Genomic DNA, 20,906 nt, shown 5'->3' with positions numbered 1-20,906 from the left:
TCATCCCCGAAATTTACAATTAACTGGTTTTATGAGCAATGTCTGGATTTTGACAAGGTGACCCTCTGGTGTTGATTTTTTTGCCATTTTAAAAATACATTGTTGGTTATGATCCGATGGCACATGGAGTGACTGTGATGGAGAAGAAGAGGAGGGAATTCTGTGAGTGGGGGAGCCAGTATGCTGGATTTGTTTTTTGCTCAATCAGTGCAAAAATAAACTCAGTAATGTCAGAAGCAATGTATGAACAATTGGCTGCATCTGTACTAAAATAGTTGTGTTATTGTAGGTACCTGCCTCTAAAAACCCTGTCTTGTGGAGACTAGATGAAAAGTGCTTCACTGCCATTGATAATAAATGCACATGTGCTATTGGGTCAAACAACAATGAGAAATCAACTGGAAGAAGGGAGTGAGCTGCTGCTGAACAGATGCAAGTGCAGCAGAGAGGGTGAGTAGTCTGGTATGACTGACTGTTTGAAGGTGAATCGGGAGTTTTTTGTCGAAGTTGTGCTATGATTAGTAAGTATGATAAGTAAGAAAATAATCCTCTTTTCTCCTTTGTGACTCATTCTCCTCCATGGATGGGTGAGTTGTTAAACAGCATCCATGTGGAGAAAAATGGAGGCCAAAAAGGATGCATGTTACTGATGAGCTGTTAATGCTAATGAGTTGTAAGTGAATGAAAGATGGCCAGTGAAAGAGGACTCAATGTTATATTGGAGCCAGTGTTATATTGGACGTGAGGTTCAGGTGATTCGGGTCAACCCCTCTGAAGGCACTGCTCTGGGGCAGGAGCAACCCTCGCTCCCCTCCATCTTGTGTCTCTGTATGTTACTGTTCCCACTGCACGCACAGACTCCTTCACCTCCACGTTGCGCACGGAGGGATCAGGGGCCGCCTCAGGCCAGTCAGGCAACTCTTGGTAGCCCCCAGCCTTGGCATTGAGCAGGTGGGACAATGAACCCAACTGGAAATGGTCTCGATCTGCAAATCACAAGACAACATATACAGTAAGGCATTTTAAGGTGCTAGAGACTATACCCGTTTGCATACTCTTATTATAATTCTATAATTAAGAAAAGGATGATGCTGATAATTTTTGGAACTACAGATTCCATAATCTAGGGATGTAAAAATGTAACCGTCTTAGATTAGAGCACCTACTATTGTATCTCACTGATTGTAGGATTGTCTTTTTATTCTCTCTGATCAAGTGAAGAATATCTGTACCTTTAAATGGAGACTCGAGGACGGGCGCGGGTTTGAGCGCGAGGAACAGTTTCTTAGCATACTTGCTGAGAGCTCCACTCTTCTCAGTGGGCACGATAAGCTGACGAATGAAGCGTGCCCGATCACGGATGTCGTAGTTCTGGTCATACTTGGCCAAGTTGAGAACATATTGTGTCAGCAGTTTAGTCTGTGGGGTGAAAGAATTTGAATAAGATATTGGATGTTGACAGTGTACCTACTATCTTGGGTGTTACTGCACGTACAGTATACAGTATTAGCTTGTCTGAGTGTACATACATTTTGCAGATACAGTAGGTAAACAGTAAGTTGTACAGTATAAATACTATAAATATTCTGTTGTTTGTATATGTACATTTTCAGTGACAGGAGAAACAGCAAAACAGCATAAATAGCACACTTGAATATTGGTTAAAATCATGACAACATTTCAGTTATATTAATTCTATTAAGTACTAGTGATGGAGTGACATTGATTTGTACCTGTTTAGAGTTTGTGAGATACAGTTTGGCAGCTAAATTGATTATTTGTAGCTTCACAATGTCTTCTTCATTAGTGAATGACTTGGCCATCTTTCTCAGGACATCGGGGGCAATTTTAGGTACATGCTCACAGTATTCTCCAATCAGCCACAGGATACTGGCCCGAGCCATCGGCACCTGACAACACAGGTAAAATTACATGGACATGTACACATCTGCATATTCTGTCTTGCTTATTGTTTTATTATCAGTTTCCGTTTATTATCAGTTTCTCCAACCCACCTTCTTTTCACTGCATGTCTTGTATTTCCTTTGCTGAAACAAGTAAAAGCCATACAATGAAAATAAGACTCACCTGTATGTTGTCTGTTAGTTTTGCCATGTGCTTGATGATGTCGCTGTGCTTCTCTGGCTGCATCTGCAGCAGCTTTTTAATAACCACCACCGACTCAGCTACGACCAATTCTGTGCAATAGGAAAAAGTCATTCATTGAATTTGTAAAACATAAAACATTGAATGCATTTCCTATCATCTTCTATTAATCCTAAATGGAGTTACTGAAAAAGAGCTCAGGTTCAGTCCCTTATTTTTTTCACGGTGCTAAACATGTATTTATCTTTTTTCAAATGCAAAGCTGTGTTAAAGCAAATTGTTGATCCATTATCTCATGCTGCTATCTGTATTATTGTGCTCCATTATAATATAAACAAAGCATATCACATAAAAATACCATCGCGGTTGGACAGCAGCTGCACTAGGCCATTAAGACATGTGTCCCTCACTTCGCCAATGTTGGTAGCACAACGACCGATGGCTTGAATTGTGGCAGCTACAAAGTCTTTATCCATGCTTTTAATGTATGTCTGTGGGAGAAAAACCAACAAGTAAAGATGACTGCTGCTAGCATTCACTCATTCTCATTCTCATTCACTCATTCTTAACAAAACATCTAAAGCTCAGCAGACTTACTGTACCTGAAACTCTCTGAGAATGGTGGAAATGTTGGTCTCATTGGCCAAATTGGTAAGAACCTCAAGCTGCAGAAGAAAAAAAAAGCAGTTATTCTAAACGATGCAAAATTCATCGGCACCACCACAAAATGCACTCTGACAGTGTGTCTAAAAACATCAGTTTAACCTTTTTTTCTGTTCCTGTCATGGCAATATTCCTCCACTGATTCAGAATTAAGATAAATGAGAAAATATTTATGGCCATTTAGACCAAAGGAACAACAGAGTAGAACAGATTAGAAAAGTACCTTCAGGATTTTGATCTGGGTTGGGTCGGTGGAGCGGATGTAGAAACTCTTCAAGTATGGCTCAAACATCCCCTGTGAACCATAGGGATGGAAAAAAAAAAAAAAAATTTCAAGTGAACATGCAGCTTGATTAGAGTTTAATTTCATGGTCAATAACACCCAAAACACCAGCAGATGTAGCTCACCCTTCTCTTGATGGTCATCGTTGCTACATTCTGAAGAACTACGTACTGAACTTCACTGGAGGAAAAGACAAAAAGTGGAGAGCTCAGTGGAAAACACAACTAGAAAACAGAATATTCTGGAACACAAACAAGGCCAAAAAATTTTTTTTAAGGTGTGTGACTATTGTTATATATCTATCATTCATTTAGCAGCAACCAATATAGGAGCTTTGTCTCTGACTCTAAACAGTACAAATAATGAAGTTTATTGAAGCATTGCACCGTGGAAAACATTTCTGACAATACCCCACAGAGAGATGCTACTGTTTGGTGGTTTCTGAATGATAATCCCATTACAGCACACCTAGACCCACAAGGGCATACATTCAATAAGAAGCTGACAATCTGCAGGACTTACAGCCAAGAAGCCACCTACGTGCCATCATCACTCCTTATGGTTTATGCTTTTATGTTTACCTCAGTCTCACTGAGCTCCCTGTTTAATTTCACTTTTAGCTTCAGGGCGATAGCCATTTATTTTACAACCCTCACTTGTCATGTTCTTGTTGTCATGGCATTTTCCACTTTGCTGAGTTTCATGGTCATTATAGCTTTCTCTCATTGCATTTTGCTCGGCATTGTGTTCGCACTTTGACTTGTTTTATTTTTGTACCTTTTCTAGTGAGACTGATAAATGCAGCTCTCATTGTTTTCAAAATTAGCTTCATTCTCAGCCCCTAGTAAAGGGGCTGACTTCAGAAAACTGAGTTAGTTTTAAAAATATATATAGCATATCAATCTGTTATGACAATGTATCTGATATTATAGACAGTTCACCTGTGGCTCCTCAAGAGACGGACAAGGGCCTTGGCGATTACCCCAACCTCTGCTTTGGGGGCAAGATGAAAATACAGCTGAGCCACAGCCATCACCACCTGGAATTGGCAGAGGATAAGAAAAGGGAAAAGCATGTCATAGGCAGAGATATAAGTTCACAAAATAAAATCCAGTGAAAAGCTGGATACACTATACTGACTCCCTTCAGTGAAAACCACACTTCGTTACTAAAGCATCGCTGCCATACCCTGCCTTATGTTGCACTGTAGATGTGAAATCTATTTGATTTATTTGGCTGATGTGTTGAATATGCATGAAAAAACTAAAGCAAAACCTGCTTTGCCCTTTTCTTAACAAGTGTGAAGAGTTATTTAAAGCCCAAGAAATGATCTGGCAATGAGTCATTTAAGTTTGTGTGTCTGAGGTCTTTTACACAACAAGCTGTAAATACAACACTGACATTCTATCTTATAGGATTCTGGCTAACATGTCAACACATGGAGCAATATTTGCATTAATTTAGAGAAAATAACATTTCAATATTCACTTCTAGTCCCGTTTTTGTTCTCTGTCTACTCCTGTGGGAAACATCTGGCTTTCTGGCTCACATTCGAAAAGTCCACTGTTACTTAAAAGATGGCTTCAATGCTGTGTTAGCTGAGGAACAGAGTTATTGTCAAAGTGTGTTTTGTCATTTTTATGTAGCCTAGAAGCAGAAGCATCAAAACGTCAGAGTAATGTGTGATGAGTGGGTTTGATAACATTTAACATGGAACAAAACAGGCCACCCAAGCTGACCGGGGCAGCACTGACATGGTGTGAGGCTTTATGATGCTTCCTTTGGGAAAGTGTCACTTGTTCCCATTTCGGGGAGAGAGGTCAGCGTTGATTAAGTGTTTTGTTCAAGGACTCTTCAGCTGGATGGATTTAAATGAACAAAGGCTGCATATCTGCAGATGTAGACTACACACAACACCAACCTGCGGCTCAGCGTAGAAAAAATGTCTGAGAGAAAACAATTATAATCTCTGCCATGGCAACTGACTCAAAGGAGAGTTAATGGTCTGTGCTGTGTTATACTGATGTAAAACTGTGTATAATGGTCTTACAGCTGCGTTGCGGCTCTGCAGCAGTGGCTTTGTGTTTCTCAGCAGCAGGCGGTGGTCTGGGTCCATCACATACGGCTTCCTCTTGGCCATAGCAGCAGGCTCAGCTTTCTTCTCTTTTTCCTCCTCGTCTTCATCCGAGCCATAAAAAGTCTTCTCTCCACCGCCTCCCTCTTCTAGTAGAGACTCCTGCAGAGACAGAGATTAAACAGGGTATTTGAAGACTAACAGAATGAAGACAGAACTCTCTCTCTTGCACTGAGACTAGTTGGCTGCATAAAAAGTCCGTAGAAGTCACCAGATGGTAATTTGCTCTTGAATAGGTTTATTAATAAGCATCAATTTGCACAAAAAGCATTAACATTAGACCTTGCAGTGTTAGACAAAAATGCAGTGCAAGTTGTAGCAATTTGTCACTCAATAGACTGAGAATTACTACAATAACAATGTTCCCCACAGCATGAATAATTTCTCAATTCAGTACTAGTTGCTCGTGAGAAAACAAATTGACAGGTGGGTCTGAAAAATGATAAATATAGAGAAAGAAATCATCAAGTTGGCAAAAGTGAAAAAGGAAAATGGTGAGGGAATGATTTCAATTTGTACCTCTGCACACCAAATGGCAGAACTAGAAAATTACTCCAAACAAAAAAGTACCTATACACTTTTGTTGCACAGTAATCTCCTCAAATCCAATTCCTATGCAAATTACTTGTAGGTGACAATACACAGTTCCTAAAGTTCTTTCTAGGTTTTATGTGTTTGCTTGGACTTCTGCAACATGCCACAAATTTGTATATAATCTTTTAAGTAATCACATTAATCACAGTGCTATACAGTGTCAGCTGTGTCAAGGTACATATTAGTAATTTACATTTAAGTCTTAACTTTTTTTTATTGTGTTAACATAATACACACAGTGCCCATAAATTAAAACATATTAGAATAAATATATTAGACTTAGCTGTGCAAACAATAAAAATCAACAAAAAAATGTGTTTGCCCACTATAATTGTAATATTTCCAGCTCAATTAGTCAGAATTGGTCAGAAAATGAATTCACGACAATTCTGATAATCAAATAATCTAACTGCCTTATGTGTTTTATTTCACTGCAAAATAAAGATTTTGGCTCTTTAACACTTAAACAACATAACAATTTTAAGAAATGAAATTGGACTCACGTTGATGTTTGGGTTTAGGAATTGGGTCCTTGCGTAGCGGGTTAACATGTTTATGATGACCACTTGCCCCCACTCCTCCACATCGATCAGGAGGTTACACAACTTCCGGTAGTTCTTGTGGATCAGGTCAATGCGCTCTGGACACACCTCCTCAAAAGCCATGACAACGCTTCCTGCCACCAGCTGCAGCACATTATTAACCGCACAGCTTATATACTGTACTGTTCATTCATACAAAACCTACAGTACATATAAAACTCCTGTAAATGGTCACTGAATTCGTCTATGTTTGGTATATTTCAGTTGCAAATTACACCCCAGATCATGCAAAAACTTAAAGGCAAAGAGGGACAGGGGTTAAACAAATAATAAGCCTTGGAACAACTGGTGTGTTGAATCTTCAGCCTGATGCAATTCTGCACTCTGCGCTTTTCAAACTTGTATTTGCAGTTGCCGAGTAAAATCTGGTGAATAAAGGCTGAATCAACTAAGTGAACAAAGGATAAAAAACCCACCGTGGTTTTGTCTGCGAGGAGCTTCTCTATAACTTCAATCAGCTGGTCCTTCTGTTCTGGATCCAAACTGAGAGCAAAGAGGGATAAATCACCCAGGTGCGGGAAAGAGCTGGCAATCAGTTGTAGCTAAAATAATACTCAAGAGTAAAAACACATGGATATAACTGCCAGAACAATAATGGCTTTCTGAAGGATGTGCCTTCCGCTACCATAAAGAGCTTTAATTTTACAAGGGCAACATGTCAGGTACATTTAATTTTATCCTTGTGGTTATGAATCTGAAGATTGCTGCGGTGTAGAAAGCTGCAAAGTGGCCTATAAATTCTAAAAAACTTCCAGCTCTAATTCATAAATCAAACAAAATTTCGAGTTCACTGCGGTGAGAAAAACTAAAACGTGATAAGTCACCTGTAGAGTTTAGGAATTGCGTGTGCAGCAGTCTTTCTGACATATGGAGACATATCTGAAGCGGCTTCTTTGATGGCCAACATCATAATAGGGACGATGATAGTGACTCGGATGCTGGAGAGAACACGCAGAGCACTGGCTCGTATTAACTGGTTCGGATCCTGCAAAAGTACAGAGGAAAAAAATCAAAAAGCAATATTTCTGCCATTGGCTGACAAGGTGCATTTGCATGGCTCATGCAAGAGTTATTAAGCCCCTAGAGGAGCGTCAGGCCACACCCATGTTTTGAGGTAATGATGACACAATCACGCTAACATGCTCATAATAATATTAACCATGTGCATTTTAGTTTGGCATGTTAGTAAGGTAATATTTCCAATTAGTTCTAAAAAGTAGAGCTACAGTAATTAGATATCAAGTTTGCAGAAATGTAATTATAATCCAAAATATTGTACAACAATGAAAAACCTTTTCTCTCCCATTAGGAAGTTTTTTGGGGGAACCTGTCTATTCGAGGATCGATTCGAGGATCTAAGGAAGAAGGTCATTGCTATTGTACTCTAAAACCCCTTAAACCAAATTCATGCTTTGTGATTTTGGGCTGTATAAATTAATGTGGTTTGATTTGATTCAGCGCGGCGAAGTTGGATCTTTAACTTTGTGGCAGTGCTACAGAAATTGAAAAATATCCAATTCATTACAGTTTATTCTTTAGGAAACTTAATAAGGAACAAATATTGACAGCAATCCAACTAACATTATGATTCCTTGAATACCTGTGCGAAATTGCACAGGTATGTGAATGGATGTCTGTCTGTGCGTGTCCTTCTGTGTTGGCCCTGAGATAGACTGGCAACCTGTCCAGAGATGGGGTCCAGCCCCTCCGCCACCCAACACAGGATAAGCAGTTACAGATAATGGACGGATGGAATATATTAATATTAGACCCTCAAGTTGAGAGGGAAAATCAAAAGCGGAGGGAATCGACACATGTGAAACCGGTTTTACCTTTAGTCCTCGCTGGAAAGTGGAAATTGAGAGCAAAGCGAGATCCTGTTGCTCCTCAGCATAACGCACCAAGTAAACATAGACCAGCTTCTTTACCTAGCGTGAGGAGCAAGAAAAAGGGAAAGAGAAGACAAAAAAAAGTGACATTGCATGAATTACATGAAAGCAAAGTAAATAAACTAAAATATAAAGTATACAAATTATATAAGCATAAGAAAATGATCACATATGACAGCATAAAGCTGGCTTCATTACAAACCTCTATGTTTTTACAGGCCACATTCTTCACCACAGCAGGGAAGAGATCTGATGCGTTTTTACCTCGGGCGATCATCTGCAAAGAAAACACACCATGAGGTTTTAACAAGGTGACATTTCTGAAGTGTTGCAATCATTTAGCGCATACTGGAATGTAAAATGGTACTTTTTGTTTTATTTAACTTTATTTTGATGTTTTTCCAACTCTTTCAAATTCTCTGTCCTGCCAGGATAATGAATGAAGATTTGGACGTGGAGCCTTAGACAGAGCAAATCTGACACAGAGTATGAATATTAAACAGCTGAGTGTGCAGTCTGATTTTCTTGCCACTGTGGTTTTATCATCTGTGTTTCGCAGCTTTAAGATCTTAGCTACACTACAGTTGTAGCTGGAATTTGATCTGTGTCTCTCATTAGTGCAGGATTTTACAGATATCTACATCAAAATTCCGAAATTACATTTTGTACCAAGAGGAAGTTTTGTGCTTTAAATACAAATAAACGGATTTGCTCAAAACCTTCACACTTCTGTATTTTTGTATCTCAATGTGCAGCTGTACCTGCCAATCAGCTAAATCCCTTTTTTTTTTTTTCCTTTCAGCTTATCCCGTGAGTTCAGGGTCGCCACAGCGGATCATTGTCGGCATGCTGATTTGGCACAGCTTTTTACGCCAGATGCCCTTCCTGACAGCTGGGGATGGGAGCGGGCTGTTAGGGGTTCAGTGTCTTGCCCAGAGAAACTTATAGCCGGGACAGAGATCGAACCCCTGACCCTGTGGTCCGTGGATGTCTTACCAACTGAGCTACAGCCGCCCCTGATCAGCTACATCCCATAGTAAAAATTATTTGTACTCACAGCCACGATGCGCTTCATTGCCTCCAGCTTCAGGGAGTCTTTGTTGCTGTCCAGCATCTCCTTTAAGTCATCATGTCTGAAGAAGAAAACTCAAAAAATTAGCTCACATGTTGTTAAGATTTATTGCAGAGAACTGTAAAACAGCAAAAGACTCTAATTACAGAGGCTTCAAACAAGAAATACAAACATGTTACAAGTCTGCAAGTGTGACCCAGAAATCATTCTCTTTGAAGCGGAAAATCGAGGTTGTAAAATATGGAATCATTTGAAAATGCAGCTCATGAAGCCAGGGCTATTGGAAAGTGAGATAATCCCGAAAACATGTTGCTTTCTCACCGAGAGATTCTGTTTAGATATGAATTAAATCTGAAACATTTTTTTCAGGATGCGAATGCAAAGCCAGGAGGGTCAAGTGCACACACAGTCACACAGTGTCAGTTTTTAATACTTCAGCATCCAGCCAACAATCATTATGTGAATAAATGCAATTACGCTTCAATCATCATGGACAGTTTATGGTGTTTGGGGAAAAATGTAAAGTAAAGGCCAGTCTGTGAAGGGGGTTAAAATGAAGTCATGTCAAGATAATCCACAAAAACCTCATAAAAAGACTCCTCAATGCAAATTACGACATTTTTGTAGCACCTCAAATGTATTTATAGCATGGATTGTTTAAAACTGTTAAGTAAAGTAATATTGAATGTTTGTTACTGAGGAGTGATCTTCTGGGCACCATGGTTATCACACAGTGGTGTGTTAGCATTGTTTCTTACTTCAAAACAAAGCATTTCTATAACCAAAGAATATATCACCTAGAGTTTGTCTCTATTTGTTTTTACACGGACAAAAGCGGCTGCTCTGCATCCAAGCTACTGAAACCCAGTTTCCATGTAAATCTTCATCTACGTAGATCTATGACTCCTGAGACAATGGAAACAAACCGGTCACATCACACATGACGAGCAGGGTCTTTTTGTGAGCTCACACCTCCACCCGCCGCAGAGCAAACACACAAGAACGACACTGACAGATTCCACCTGCAAACAGCAGTTAGACAGAGGCAACAGACTGGTGCAGACAGGATCGCTGCTGAAGCTCCTGAGATAAAGAGCATCAACTACTGATCAATGGCAGACAGGCAAATTATCGGTTCCTCTGCCCTCTATTGGTAACCAACAGAAACCAATAATTACTTCACCTTTTCTGGTTCATGTAAACCATTGAACTATTAAGTAGCATCTGCTCTTGATGTCTGGTGCCATTTTAAATGCTTTTTGTACTTTTATATTTTTGGAATAAACAAAAACATATATAAAAGTGACATTAAATATGCTGCTTTAAAGCAACAAGGACATTTAATTTTGTCATGTGCATTAGTTAACGACTCTATGTAATGATCTTTGCCTACTGGGGGCAGCAGAAAAGAAATGACACATCACCTGTCTGCAAAATGTTTTAGGAAACAGCTGTTTTTTTACACAACAACAGCATTAATTAGAACTCATGACTTTCTCCAACTGATGAATATAGTTCAATATTCACTAACTCTTATGTCTATATGCTCTACCAAGGACTCAGGGAAATTTTTTAAACCTTTAGCTGTTAAATAATCCACTGTGTTCAACAGATTTAACTGCCTGCAGCTTGGAGCTAAGCAGATGTGCATTCATTTCTGTAGTGTATCGCCATGACCAAATCACTTTCCTTAACACTAACCACTCCACCCTATTGCCTTACCCTAGCTATCTTTATATTAAGTCTAACTCTGCAGTCCACCATCTTATTCTACTGAAACTCAATTAAAAAAAAACATACAGCTTCTGCTAATTTCAGTGATAATTTTCTGCTGAGATTGTTAAAATCCATATCCCTGCTTTAACTGGTATTGACTGCAGATAGACTACTGTGGGTACTGAAGATGTAAGGACCACTTTAAATAGGATCAATGTGAATCAGTCGAAAAAGCTGTGTTAAATCTGTGTGAAATGGGCTGTAATAATCAAATGTTGTGATACTACTATGAAAATGTTACAACCAGTTCTATGACCATCATAATTTCATTTTCATTCGTTTTTACAGACATGATGTGTACTAGAACTGTTCTACACTATAAATATGACAGTGTAGCAAATAATTTCCTATTGTTGCTCAATAATCAAGTTTTAGGCAGGCAGGCTGCTGAAACATAAAGCTGGATGAATAAAAGTCCAGTTTGTGGATGAAACTAAAGGTTTTATTAATTTCAGAGTGGCCACAATCTAGTTTTTTCATAACAAAACTAAACTACCAAACTGACGATGAGTTTTAACTATAGCACATGTCATTTTGGGGTCGTGCATATGGGTTCTGTTTGCCCCATGGTGGGTGGGATGATTAAATAGCTGCAGAGCTGCACATTTTCTCCCAGTAGTTTCCACGGCAACAAAGGATGCAATAAGATTAAGTTAAGTGATTTCCTGGCTTCCTAAACCTTTGTTAGATCTGAAAGAGTTTCCAAGAGGGACTGATGGTCTGTGGCTCTGAGCTGAGGAAACACTGATCAGTGCATTTGTAAAACAAATGACAGTGAGTGCTCTTGTATAAAAAGTTAAACACTTTTTTATGTAGGTATACTAAAAAAGTTAGTTTTGTTTGTCCGGTCTACCCATTAGAGTTGTTTCAACAAGAACAAAATGGTTTGGAGAGTACTGTCTCAGATTTTTTTAAACATTTATGTGTTACTTAAAGCACACAGAAACCCATAGTACGAATGCTATGCAATGCTATACTGTTTAACCCAAATATTTTACATAATTTCTCTGCATGAGTGGGAAGCTGCTGGGGTATACAACAAATAGTACTCCATCTGTTTTGGTTGTGTGACAACAGTGAATGGAGGAGGTGGGGTGAGGAGGTGGCCACTGCAGAACACACTTGATTTATCACGACTCTGCCCTGAGTTTAAAGTGTGTTTACCCGTGTGCGTGTGTGTGTGTGTGTGTGAGTGCATGTGTGTATGTGCGTGTTTTTCCATGAGAGAAAAATGTTGTCTCCAAGCTTCAAAGTGTAAAGGCCTGCATTGCATGAATAACACAGTTGACTTAATCATGCACTTCAACTCCTAAATTTATTAAAGATTGTCAAATTGAATCTGATAGTATCGTTTTCTGAGAGATTATTTTTGGACTTGAGTAGTAAAGTGAGTGATGCTGGTTTCTAGAGTACAACTGTGGTGACCGTGGTGCAAGACAAATTTTAAAAGAAGGAAAAAAATCCAGAGCTAAGATTTTTCAAAGCTCTGAAAAATCCAGACATGAGATGAGCAACATGAACACAAACGAAGGTCTCACTGGTTCATTTCTCTCTGTGAAGTTGTCCACTGCAGATATGTGAATATTTCTATCAATAAGTCCCATTATTATAGCCTGAAACCTGCTCTGAAACCTGAATTGTTATTTCATTCAGTTTCTGCATGAGTTTAAAAAAGAAATTAAAAAATCTAAATATAACCCAAAAGCAGCTTCTGGTGACATATCTTTTTGAATTCTTTGGCAAGTTTGTTGTTTAGTTAAACATTTTCCTACTTTTGTGAAGACCCAGACAAAGATGATAGACATATTGTACACTTGCTGGCCACTTTATTAGGTACACCTGTACAATTTAATGCAATCTAATACAGCAGCTCTGCCATGAATTTTACCTTTACAATATTATAATTTCTCAGTTTTTTAAGTTGAAACTGTCAGAAAGGTGATAATTTTACCCTCTGTTTATTACTGAGGTTGAAGTGGTTAGTGGAGGCTTACTGAAGTGCCTTATAAGAGGAGCAGAGCTGCTGTATTGGATTGCATTGGATTGTACAGGTGTACTTAATAAAGTGGCCACTGAGCGTAAAAAAGATATAACAGATTTATGAAGTGTTACAGCCACAGCTCTTATAGGTAAGAAAGTTGTTAAATGAAAAGTTAAGAGGTCATCAAGGGGCTGCAATGTGTGTTTCTATCCCATAACAATCCATCTGATAGTTTTGGAGACGTTCACTCATAACAAAAAAAAAAATCCATCTCTCTATGAAGCAGGAAAAAATTCTGATGATCTCCAAAGTTTCATAATTAGTTCTCATAATTCTCCACTTCTAATGTTTACTTGTCAAAATGTAATAGCAGGGTACAGAAATGTACCAACCAAAGGCTTTATTTATTGTACAGCTTATGTTAATGTTCCACATCGATCAGCCTCACTAATTAATGAGGAGACAGAAATGCACATGGCTTATTTGAAGACAAACAGATCTTTACGAAATCTAATTAAAACTGCACCCGAAAACACTGATTACATTTGCTGTGGCGGTGGGCAAACATCCAACCTAGTAAAATTGTCTGCAAATTTTTAGATGTGGAAAAGTTGTGCATGAAGAGTAACAGGAATGGCATCAGAATTTAAAGTACAATAATAAATAATAAAAATGTGACACTGTTGAAACTCTATGACAACAAATCCTTTTTTCACCACTAGTTAAGGTGTTCAGGCCTACAGTATTATCTGTCCGGTGATAAAACAAACAGTTTCAATGGTTGAAAATAAGAAAGAAAGAGGAAAAGAGGGAAAAAGGTCGCAACCTTTAGTACCGCGCAGTCTGTATCCCCACAAAGCCTCTTATCAGCCATTGGCAGGCTGTGCGACCACTCAGTTTCCCCGTCACAAAATAGTCCATTTGTAGGCTGCAGTACTACATATGCTGTGAATGTGGTGGGAGTGTATAACTGGACACATTGTTAGATATGTGACTTCTAGCTTTCCACCTATTCCATTACATATCTGAAGCACATTATGCAATGGATGTGCCCAGGAGACAGATTACTGTCCCACCTGTAATAATTGATGCTGACTATGTCTGTGCAACCCCTCTGCATAGTTAACCGAGCCAGGAGGAAAAAACTTGTCCTTACATTCAATCTCAAGCATTACAATATAGGACACAACAACAACAGCTTCAAGTGGGCACATAACCCTCTAATGCCAATACCCCTGTTCTGGGACAATATGGAGCAGATACTGTGGATTCTATCCAAGTTCTTAGCTGATACCTCTTCGCCAACTATCAGCCACAAGATGCATGAAGTCCAACATGTTTTGGCACAAGACAAATCCCCAGTGTGGGGTCCCTTCTTCATATTCAGGTTGTGTTGCGAGGTGTGTTGGGAGGGTGGGGTCCATTTAAGTTTATCCCTGTAATACTAGTGATGATCCTGATTTGTTGCTGCCTAACTTGTTGTGTTGTCATGCTGATAAATACTGCTTTGTTGTTCTAGCCTGGTGTCACCGAGCTAGTGGAATATCATGAAAAGTACAAAATGTCAGATGAAAGGGAAGAAGTCCAGACTGCACAAGGAGTATATGTGTAAAAGGCTCAGGCAGACAAATAAATTTACTACAGAAGATAAAATAGATGTCAGCTTGTTTGTTATAGAGTGAAAACTATTCCTGCAGGAACTGTTCTTGGTATATGTGTGGAGTTGTAAAACAGCCTGGCTGGAATTAGCTGCAACGAGCCCAGTACATGAAAAGCAACCCTGTGGCTGGGTTTAGGCTTCTCTGTTGGTGCCCCAAGGACCCACAGTAATTCTACACCAACACCGCTGCTCTCGTTTCTCTGGATTTTGTCCTGTCCTGCCGAACAACAGCTGAATTTACAAACAGCTCTGAATTATTTAGTCCACTGTGGTACAACAGAGTGCTCCGGTGGTCAGGTTACCTGGCACCGAATCCAAGAGATCACCGGGGCTGTCCAGCTGGAACCCTTTCATGGACGTAGACCAGTGTTCAACAATACAATTTCAGAAGCAATGGCTTCTCATTTCGCTTACAAAAAGCCGCATGACTGCAGTAGCGTGACAGGGGTAGCCAGGAAAATGTATTTGCGTGAATCTTAGTGAAAGACTTGTTTTACATAATCTGAGTCTTTCTATTATGAAAGATCCAAAAATGCTTGAAGAAACCAACAAAGACTGCACTTCAGTCGACCTCTCACCTTGTAAAATTCGAAAGAATCTGATTTTCAACCAACTCTACTGCATTTCTCAATGAAGTCCATATTCACACTTTTGTCTATGGCTTTAATAAACTCTAATAAGTTTTACATCATATTTGGTTAAAATAATTCAGCTAAAGCATCTATTTTGCTATTGAATTATCCGCTTAAGTCACTTTCTAACAAAACTTTCTGCTTCAGGGAAAGGCCATTATTTCTTTCTGCTGAAACCTTTGGCTCTGTAAACTGAGTATCTTTGGCTTTTGGGTTGTTGGATGCACAACCGACATTTGGGTTTCAGTAAAACACTGTCAATATGTTCGGACATTTTATAAAACATACAATCTATTAACGAAAACATACCTTAAACAATAATAACAATAATCATTAGTTGTAGCCCTAAAGTGTATTTACATTTTTTCTGCCTTCAGTTTTTGTTGGACTGCTATGACTTTTTATCTTGTGTCCCCTTTGCGGCAAAGCATGATTTGTCCGCTTTGTAAGACCTTGTCATACATACATATGTTCCATATGTCTGTGAGCTGTAAGTTGTTCTTGAAAGAGTAAGGTCATTTTAGAAACCCGATCACACAAAATGATTAAATATTTCATTGTACAAAAGCTAAATATTTGTTGTCAACAGTCAACTTAAGGCCCGTAAGAACGTAGGGATTACTGCCTCCTTGGTTGACTTGGCTCATCATTTAGTTGCACTTATTATAATCTCCCCCAAAAAGAAAGCAGCTTAATGCCCCTAAATGTAACTGCAGTGTGAAAGGTTAGAACAGGCCTGGATCATCCTACCGCAAAGGCTGAGTTTGGAAGCTGCCACCACCTCCGCCACCTCCACCGCCTTCCTCCAATGCTCCTCGTTCCTCCTGGTCTCCACCACCACCTCCACCACCTCCTCCTCCTCCACCTGTACCCCAAGATCGGAGGTGGCGTAGCTCATCGGGTTGCAGGGCGCTGTACCATGCCTGCTGCCCGCTGTCAGGGGTCAGCACGGGGCTTTTGTCTTCCTCCTGGCCCTGAACCTGGCTCTGCACCGTCTTCACAATGTTCACTGCATTCACTGGCAGCTGCAGGAGCCTTTGCATAGTGGTCATGTTTGAAACTCAACCAAGTGCTCAAGAGCAACCTGTAGAATCCTGGGCAGACTTGGGAGTAAATAGTAATGCAATGAAATTCCTAAGATCCTGAAGAGAGTTCCAGTTCCACACAGCAAACAGCAGCTTTATTAAGAGGCTGTGTTATAAATACCCCTTCCCTCTGAGGTTAGGTATATGGCAAGGTTGATATACTTTCCTGCCAGAGTGCTGTAATCCAAATCCAGTTTTTTCCTCCCGTTACTGCTGACTCTTTACGCATCCAATGAAGCAGCAGACGTCGGCTACTCAGTAAATGGATGCTTGGCAGAGAGGGGCGTGGAGTTTTGTTCGCCACGAAGCCTCTCCTCTTGCGACTCCTCCCGCAGCTCATGTGGTTCCTGTTGCTGCACCAGCCTCTTTCTGCCTCTGTGTGTGTACACAGTGTGTCCACATACACATATCCCTGCTCTTTAACAATGAAACAGCCTCTCCCATCTTGTGCCACGTTATCACAGCCCCCTTGTCGTCCGTGGTCCACCTATTCGCTCTTCCCAGGCAGAATTCTCCTTCATTCATGTTAACACCCACTCTATCACAGCTTTCTTTCTCGGGTCCATCTCACTGCCAACAGACCTTTGCTGATACCCGACAGCTGCTTTTAAATATTCCTCGCTGCTCTTGCTCATTATGTTTAAAATTTGTCCTTGCTTATTCATTTTTAATATTCAGTGTGGTGCCTTTTTTTTCTCGCCTTCCATGACTCAGCTTTCTTGGTGGTGTCGTGATAAGGACATCTTTCTCTCTTTCTCTCCCACTCATTTCTTTTTGGCTCAAACCAAAATAACTGCCTTGGAGCACAATTCACATACGGCTGTAATCTGTAACAGCTCAGTCACGATATGTTGACATTTGCTTGTCAAGATTTTAAACCCATGATGTCAACAAGAAATGCAGCATTTATGGTTTGTTACATTAAGACTTGGAGTGTCCTATGGTCCTGTAAAAAGTATTAAATATGCATTTGAGAAATGTTCTTCCTGCACAAAAATAAAAAACATCACAGCAATTATTTAAAACCTTGTACAAGGATACAGTTCTAAATCTTTTATCATTTTGACTACAAAAGACTCCCGCTGTCCTACTCATTTAAATTTACTCCCTTTCATGTCAAAAGTTTTGCCTCTGATTTGGCTGCAGTGCAGAGGATTTGAATTCTCCAGCCTAAAGTATCAAAAGGAATGTATAAACCTTTTATGATGAGTTCTTTAATCCAACTCTGAACTGGTGAAGACTGGCTTCCAATACTGCAAAGCTTGCAGTAAAAGAAACTTAATTCCTCTGAGACATTTTACTGCTTTCTTACTGTAGCTCATTTTACCAGTAAATGTGTTATTGTTTAACCAGTGTTAGTTTGTCGATTGGTGCGTTTCATGGTTGTTTTGGTGAGATAACTGTATAGTTGTATTGTTTTCTTAATATGCATAAAGTATGTTCTCTACATTCGTAATTTGAAAATCTTGATCTCTGTGACATCTCCTAAAAAAATAAAGCTGAACTAACTCAGACTGAGTGCTAAACAAAAGGTGACATGAGGCACACAAAAAGGAGCTGCTGACAGCCAGCATGGCTTTATGCAAATGAAACAAAATCTATACCAGCACCTCTAAAGCTTATTGATTAACACATTAAAAATCATTTGTTTCATTATGTTAAATGAATCTTGCAGCGCTTTTCACATTCAAATCTCAGCTGAAAGACATTTTCAAAATGTTGAGCTTCTCCCTTAAAAGGCCATTTTTGACATTCATTAACCATTTGCCTGACAAACAACATAGATGTGTCATATTAAACTTAACACAGTCCTTTTGCACTGAAGGACAGTAAACACTTCTAAGAGGGCAAGGGCATTTATTCAGAGAGACTGACATGGCGTAAGGACTAAACCAACAGTCCACATCTGTCGTGTTTGATGACAGTGAAGGTCGAGTCACTGCTTCCACTGTCATGTTTACAGACAAACTGGTTAGTCCTCCTTCACTGAGGAGACCTCGAGGTCTGCAAACACAGATCTACATTACAGTCAGCCTGAATTGGAAAAAATTAGTATATGTTGATTTAAATACATATTGTTAAAAATGAATGACTAACGTTTGACAAACAGCATCAAGCCAAAACCCCCTAATCCCAAGCCAAAGGTCACAGTTCCCAGCACTTAATTCTGGCAACTATGAGCAATGAGCTCCATCTGCTGGTGGTTTGTGTTAATGCAGTGCTTTTATTTTTGAGTTCTGTTGAAGCAGCTGTTGATGCTGCTGCTGGACCTGATAGTTTCATTTCTGATTTCAGTGATGCAACATAACAGTAGGCACATAACACCGTTTCACATGTTTTTACACTGACATGTACACATAGAGAACGTGTGTAGAAAAAAGCAGCAGGATGCTGGTTACACAAGACCCTAAAGGGCCAATGCTTCAATCAATTGGTTTCAAAAACAATTAGAATGACCAAAGAAAAAAACTTTAAATGGCTCACAGCAATTACCAAAGTAAAAGCTGGAAGAAATAAACTCTGTAACATATTATCTGAAGAGATTCCTAAATTTTACTGTACGGCCACATTCAGGTGAATTAGATGTAACATTTTAAATTAAACAACCATTCTGTTTCCCAACCTAAGTGTATTGGTACAGAAAAAAGTGATGAAGATTACTGCAGCAAGTTGAAGCAATAAATGATATAATATATAATCTTGTGACATAAATAAGACAAAATCAATACTTCCTCCCAGTAAAATCACACCTAACCAAAATCTCTTTACTTTTCCTTCCTCAATATGAATTAATGTAGGTACCGTAAGGGTACTTGTCAAAACTAAGGCCAACTACAGTGACTTTACTCTTTGAAAATACTGGTGTACTGATTTCCTCCATCGTCCATTGATCAGACTTGGGATGATCGTCCTGGGTGTCAAATCAAACTCTAAAAGCAAAAAGTAGTTCACGTTTAAGACTCTTTCTATTGCCCTGGAATTATTAGCCGCTTTGTTGATTCATTCTGTTAAGAGGCCTGTTAGCTGTCTCCTGCTGCTTTAAAAGCCCACCAATCAAAGTGCAAACAGCATTTCTCAAATACCAACACATGCTTGATTGTGCATAGGTGCAGTTTTAGGAAAAACCTAAAAAAAAATGGCAAGTTACCATCAAGTCTTCCTCACTGTAATATGGTTTTAGACGTATTATAAGTGATTTTTGTGTAGATTTTAGTGAGTATAATAAGTGACATGAAGTTACAGATTTGACTCCATCTGATATATGCTGAAACATACATTTTCATGGCTATGTACCATTTCACCAGATCATTTGGATGCTAACCTTTGATTATATTACTATTTTGATTAAACATCAAGCCAATTAACTGGTGGACAAGCAAGTAATCTGCAGTATAGTTTTATTTATATTTTAGAAGTCATTCGGCTTAGGTATTTTCACCTTTTTTGCACCTACAGTAAGTAGTAGAACCCAGGACATCTTCGGGTAGAAAGTATGCTTCTTCAGACTAACCAAGCATTTTAAAGCCACCGCTCTGCGCGCTGTCCAGCAGGGGTGGTGCTGAAAAGCTGGAGCTGCTGAGGCCTGGCATCCCCTCTGCCGGGCCTTGCACATCTCACCACATCACTACGGCCAATATACACACCACAGTCTCGCATTCTTTTAAACACAAGCCTACATGGCAAGCGAGCACCGGGCACCAGGCCTACGTTTGCACTAGGAGCTCAAATCACAGCGAGGGAAGCGGGCGCCGCGTACAATCACTGGCCTCACGATCAACAAAGGGCAATCTAATGTATTTTTTTTAATGACTGCATAAACTGACACCGAAATACACTTTCTGTGCCTTATAACAGACAGGAAACGGCATCCGACTGCGCCTCCGCCGCCATAATCTGCGCCGGTGTAGACCCCATCACCACCGACACAATACGCCAAATAAAAACAGCAGCACCGAGGCAGGTGGCTCCGTACCTTTTGTAGTCGGAAGAGAAAATCCCTCCGCTCGCCGGGTCGTGACCATATTCAGGCTCCCCCACACTGGACGAGCCCCCCTTCTCGTCGTTAAAAGCAGAGCTGGCGGACATTGCCGTGGTTTTCTGTCGTTTCTCGCCCGCACGGAGCAGAGATGGAGATTTAATACAGAAGGCAGCAGGATGTACGGGTCTTAAAGGCGCACAGACGCACAGCCTATCTCTGGGATGCTCGGCGCGAGGAGGTGGGGGTGGGGGGTGATGGGTGGGAGAGAGGGGGGGAGAGGAGAAAGACACTTCTGGTCATGTGATTTCATACATTTTGCTTCACATTTTCTCAGATTAATGTCTTACATCTCATGTGGAAATAGATTGGGTTTCACATAAGTCGTAACGTTTTGTGTTTAGGTTTATTTAATTATCAACAATTTCCCGAATGCATCAAATTGACCAAAAG

At 39.8% G+C, this 20,906-nt stretch overlaps 1 protein-coding gene and 1 long non-coding RNA gene across 14 annotated transcripts in view; one reads left to right on the top strand and one right to left on the bottom strand.

Annotated features, from left to right (window-relative positions):
* The window catches only part of LOC137125440 (AP-3 complex subunit beta-2), a 33,765-nt gene extending 13,060 nt beyond the window's left edge, over positions 1-20,705 (bottom strand). For 2 of the 13 annotated variants that reach the window (XM_067500896.1, XM_067500897.1), the window contains exons 1-17: positions 20,451-20,705; positions 9,329-9,404; positions 8,474-8,548; positions 8,215-8,310; positions 7,207-7,367; positions 6,799-6,865; positions 6,284-6,466; positions 5,103-5,288; positions 3,994-4,091; positions 3,178-3,232; positions 2,993-3,064; positions 2,709-2,771; positions 2,465-2,597; positions 2,089-2,198; positions 1,734-1,910; positions 1,233-1,419; positions 856-986 (exon numbers count right to left, since the gene is read on the bottom strand). In XM_067500896.1, coding sequence (XP_067356997.1) covers positions 856-986; positions 1,233-1,419; positions 1,734-1,910; positions 2,089-2,198; positions 2,465-2,597; positions 2,709-2,771; positions 2,993-3,064; positions 3,178-3,232; positions 3,994-4,091; positions 5,103-5,288; positions 6,284-6,466; positions 6,799-6,865; positions 7,207-7,367; positions 8,215-8,310; positions 8,474-8,548; positions 9,329-9,404; positions 20,451-20,563 — 1,983 coding nt within the window. In that variant the 5' untranslated portion in view covers positions 20,564-20,705. Of the gene's footprint in view, positions 1-855; positions 987-1,232; positions 1,420-1,733; positions 1,911-2,088; positions 2,199-2,464; positions 2,598-2,708; positions 2,772-2,992; positions 3,065-3,177; positions 3,233-3,993; positions 4,092-5,102; positions 5,289-6,283; positions 6,467-6,798; positions 6,866-7,206; positions 7,368-8,214; positions 8,311-8,473; positions 8,549-9,328; positions 9,405-16,142; positions 17,077-20,450 lie in introns of those variants that run through there. The other 11 variants (XM_067500899.1, XM_067500900.1, XM_067500898.1 and 8 more) reach the window with 10 other exon arrangements.
* On the top strand, positions 8,456-9,322 carry LOC137125447 (uncharacterized). The gene is made up of 3 exons (XR_010914146.1): positions 8,456-8,582; positions 8,703-8,757; positions 9,074-9,322. It is a non-coding gene; the product is annotated as an uncharacterized lncRNA (long non-coding RNA).
* Positions 20,706-20,906: the final 201 nt, after the last annotated feature.

The sequence above is a fragment of the Channa argus genome, chromosome 4 (assembly GCF_033026475.1).
Source record: "Channa argus isolate prfri chromosome 4, Channa argus male v1.0, whole genome shotgun sequence".
Classification (NCBI taxonomy): Eukaryota; Metazoa; Chordata; class Actinopteri; order Anabantiformes; family Channidae; genus Channa; species Channa argus.
This window is presented reverse-complemented; position numbering and strand designations above follow the sequence as displayed.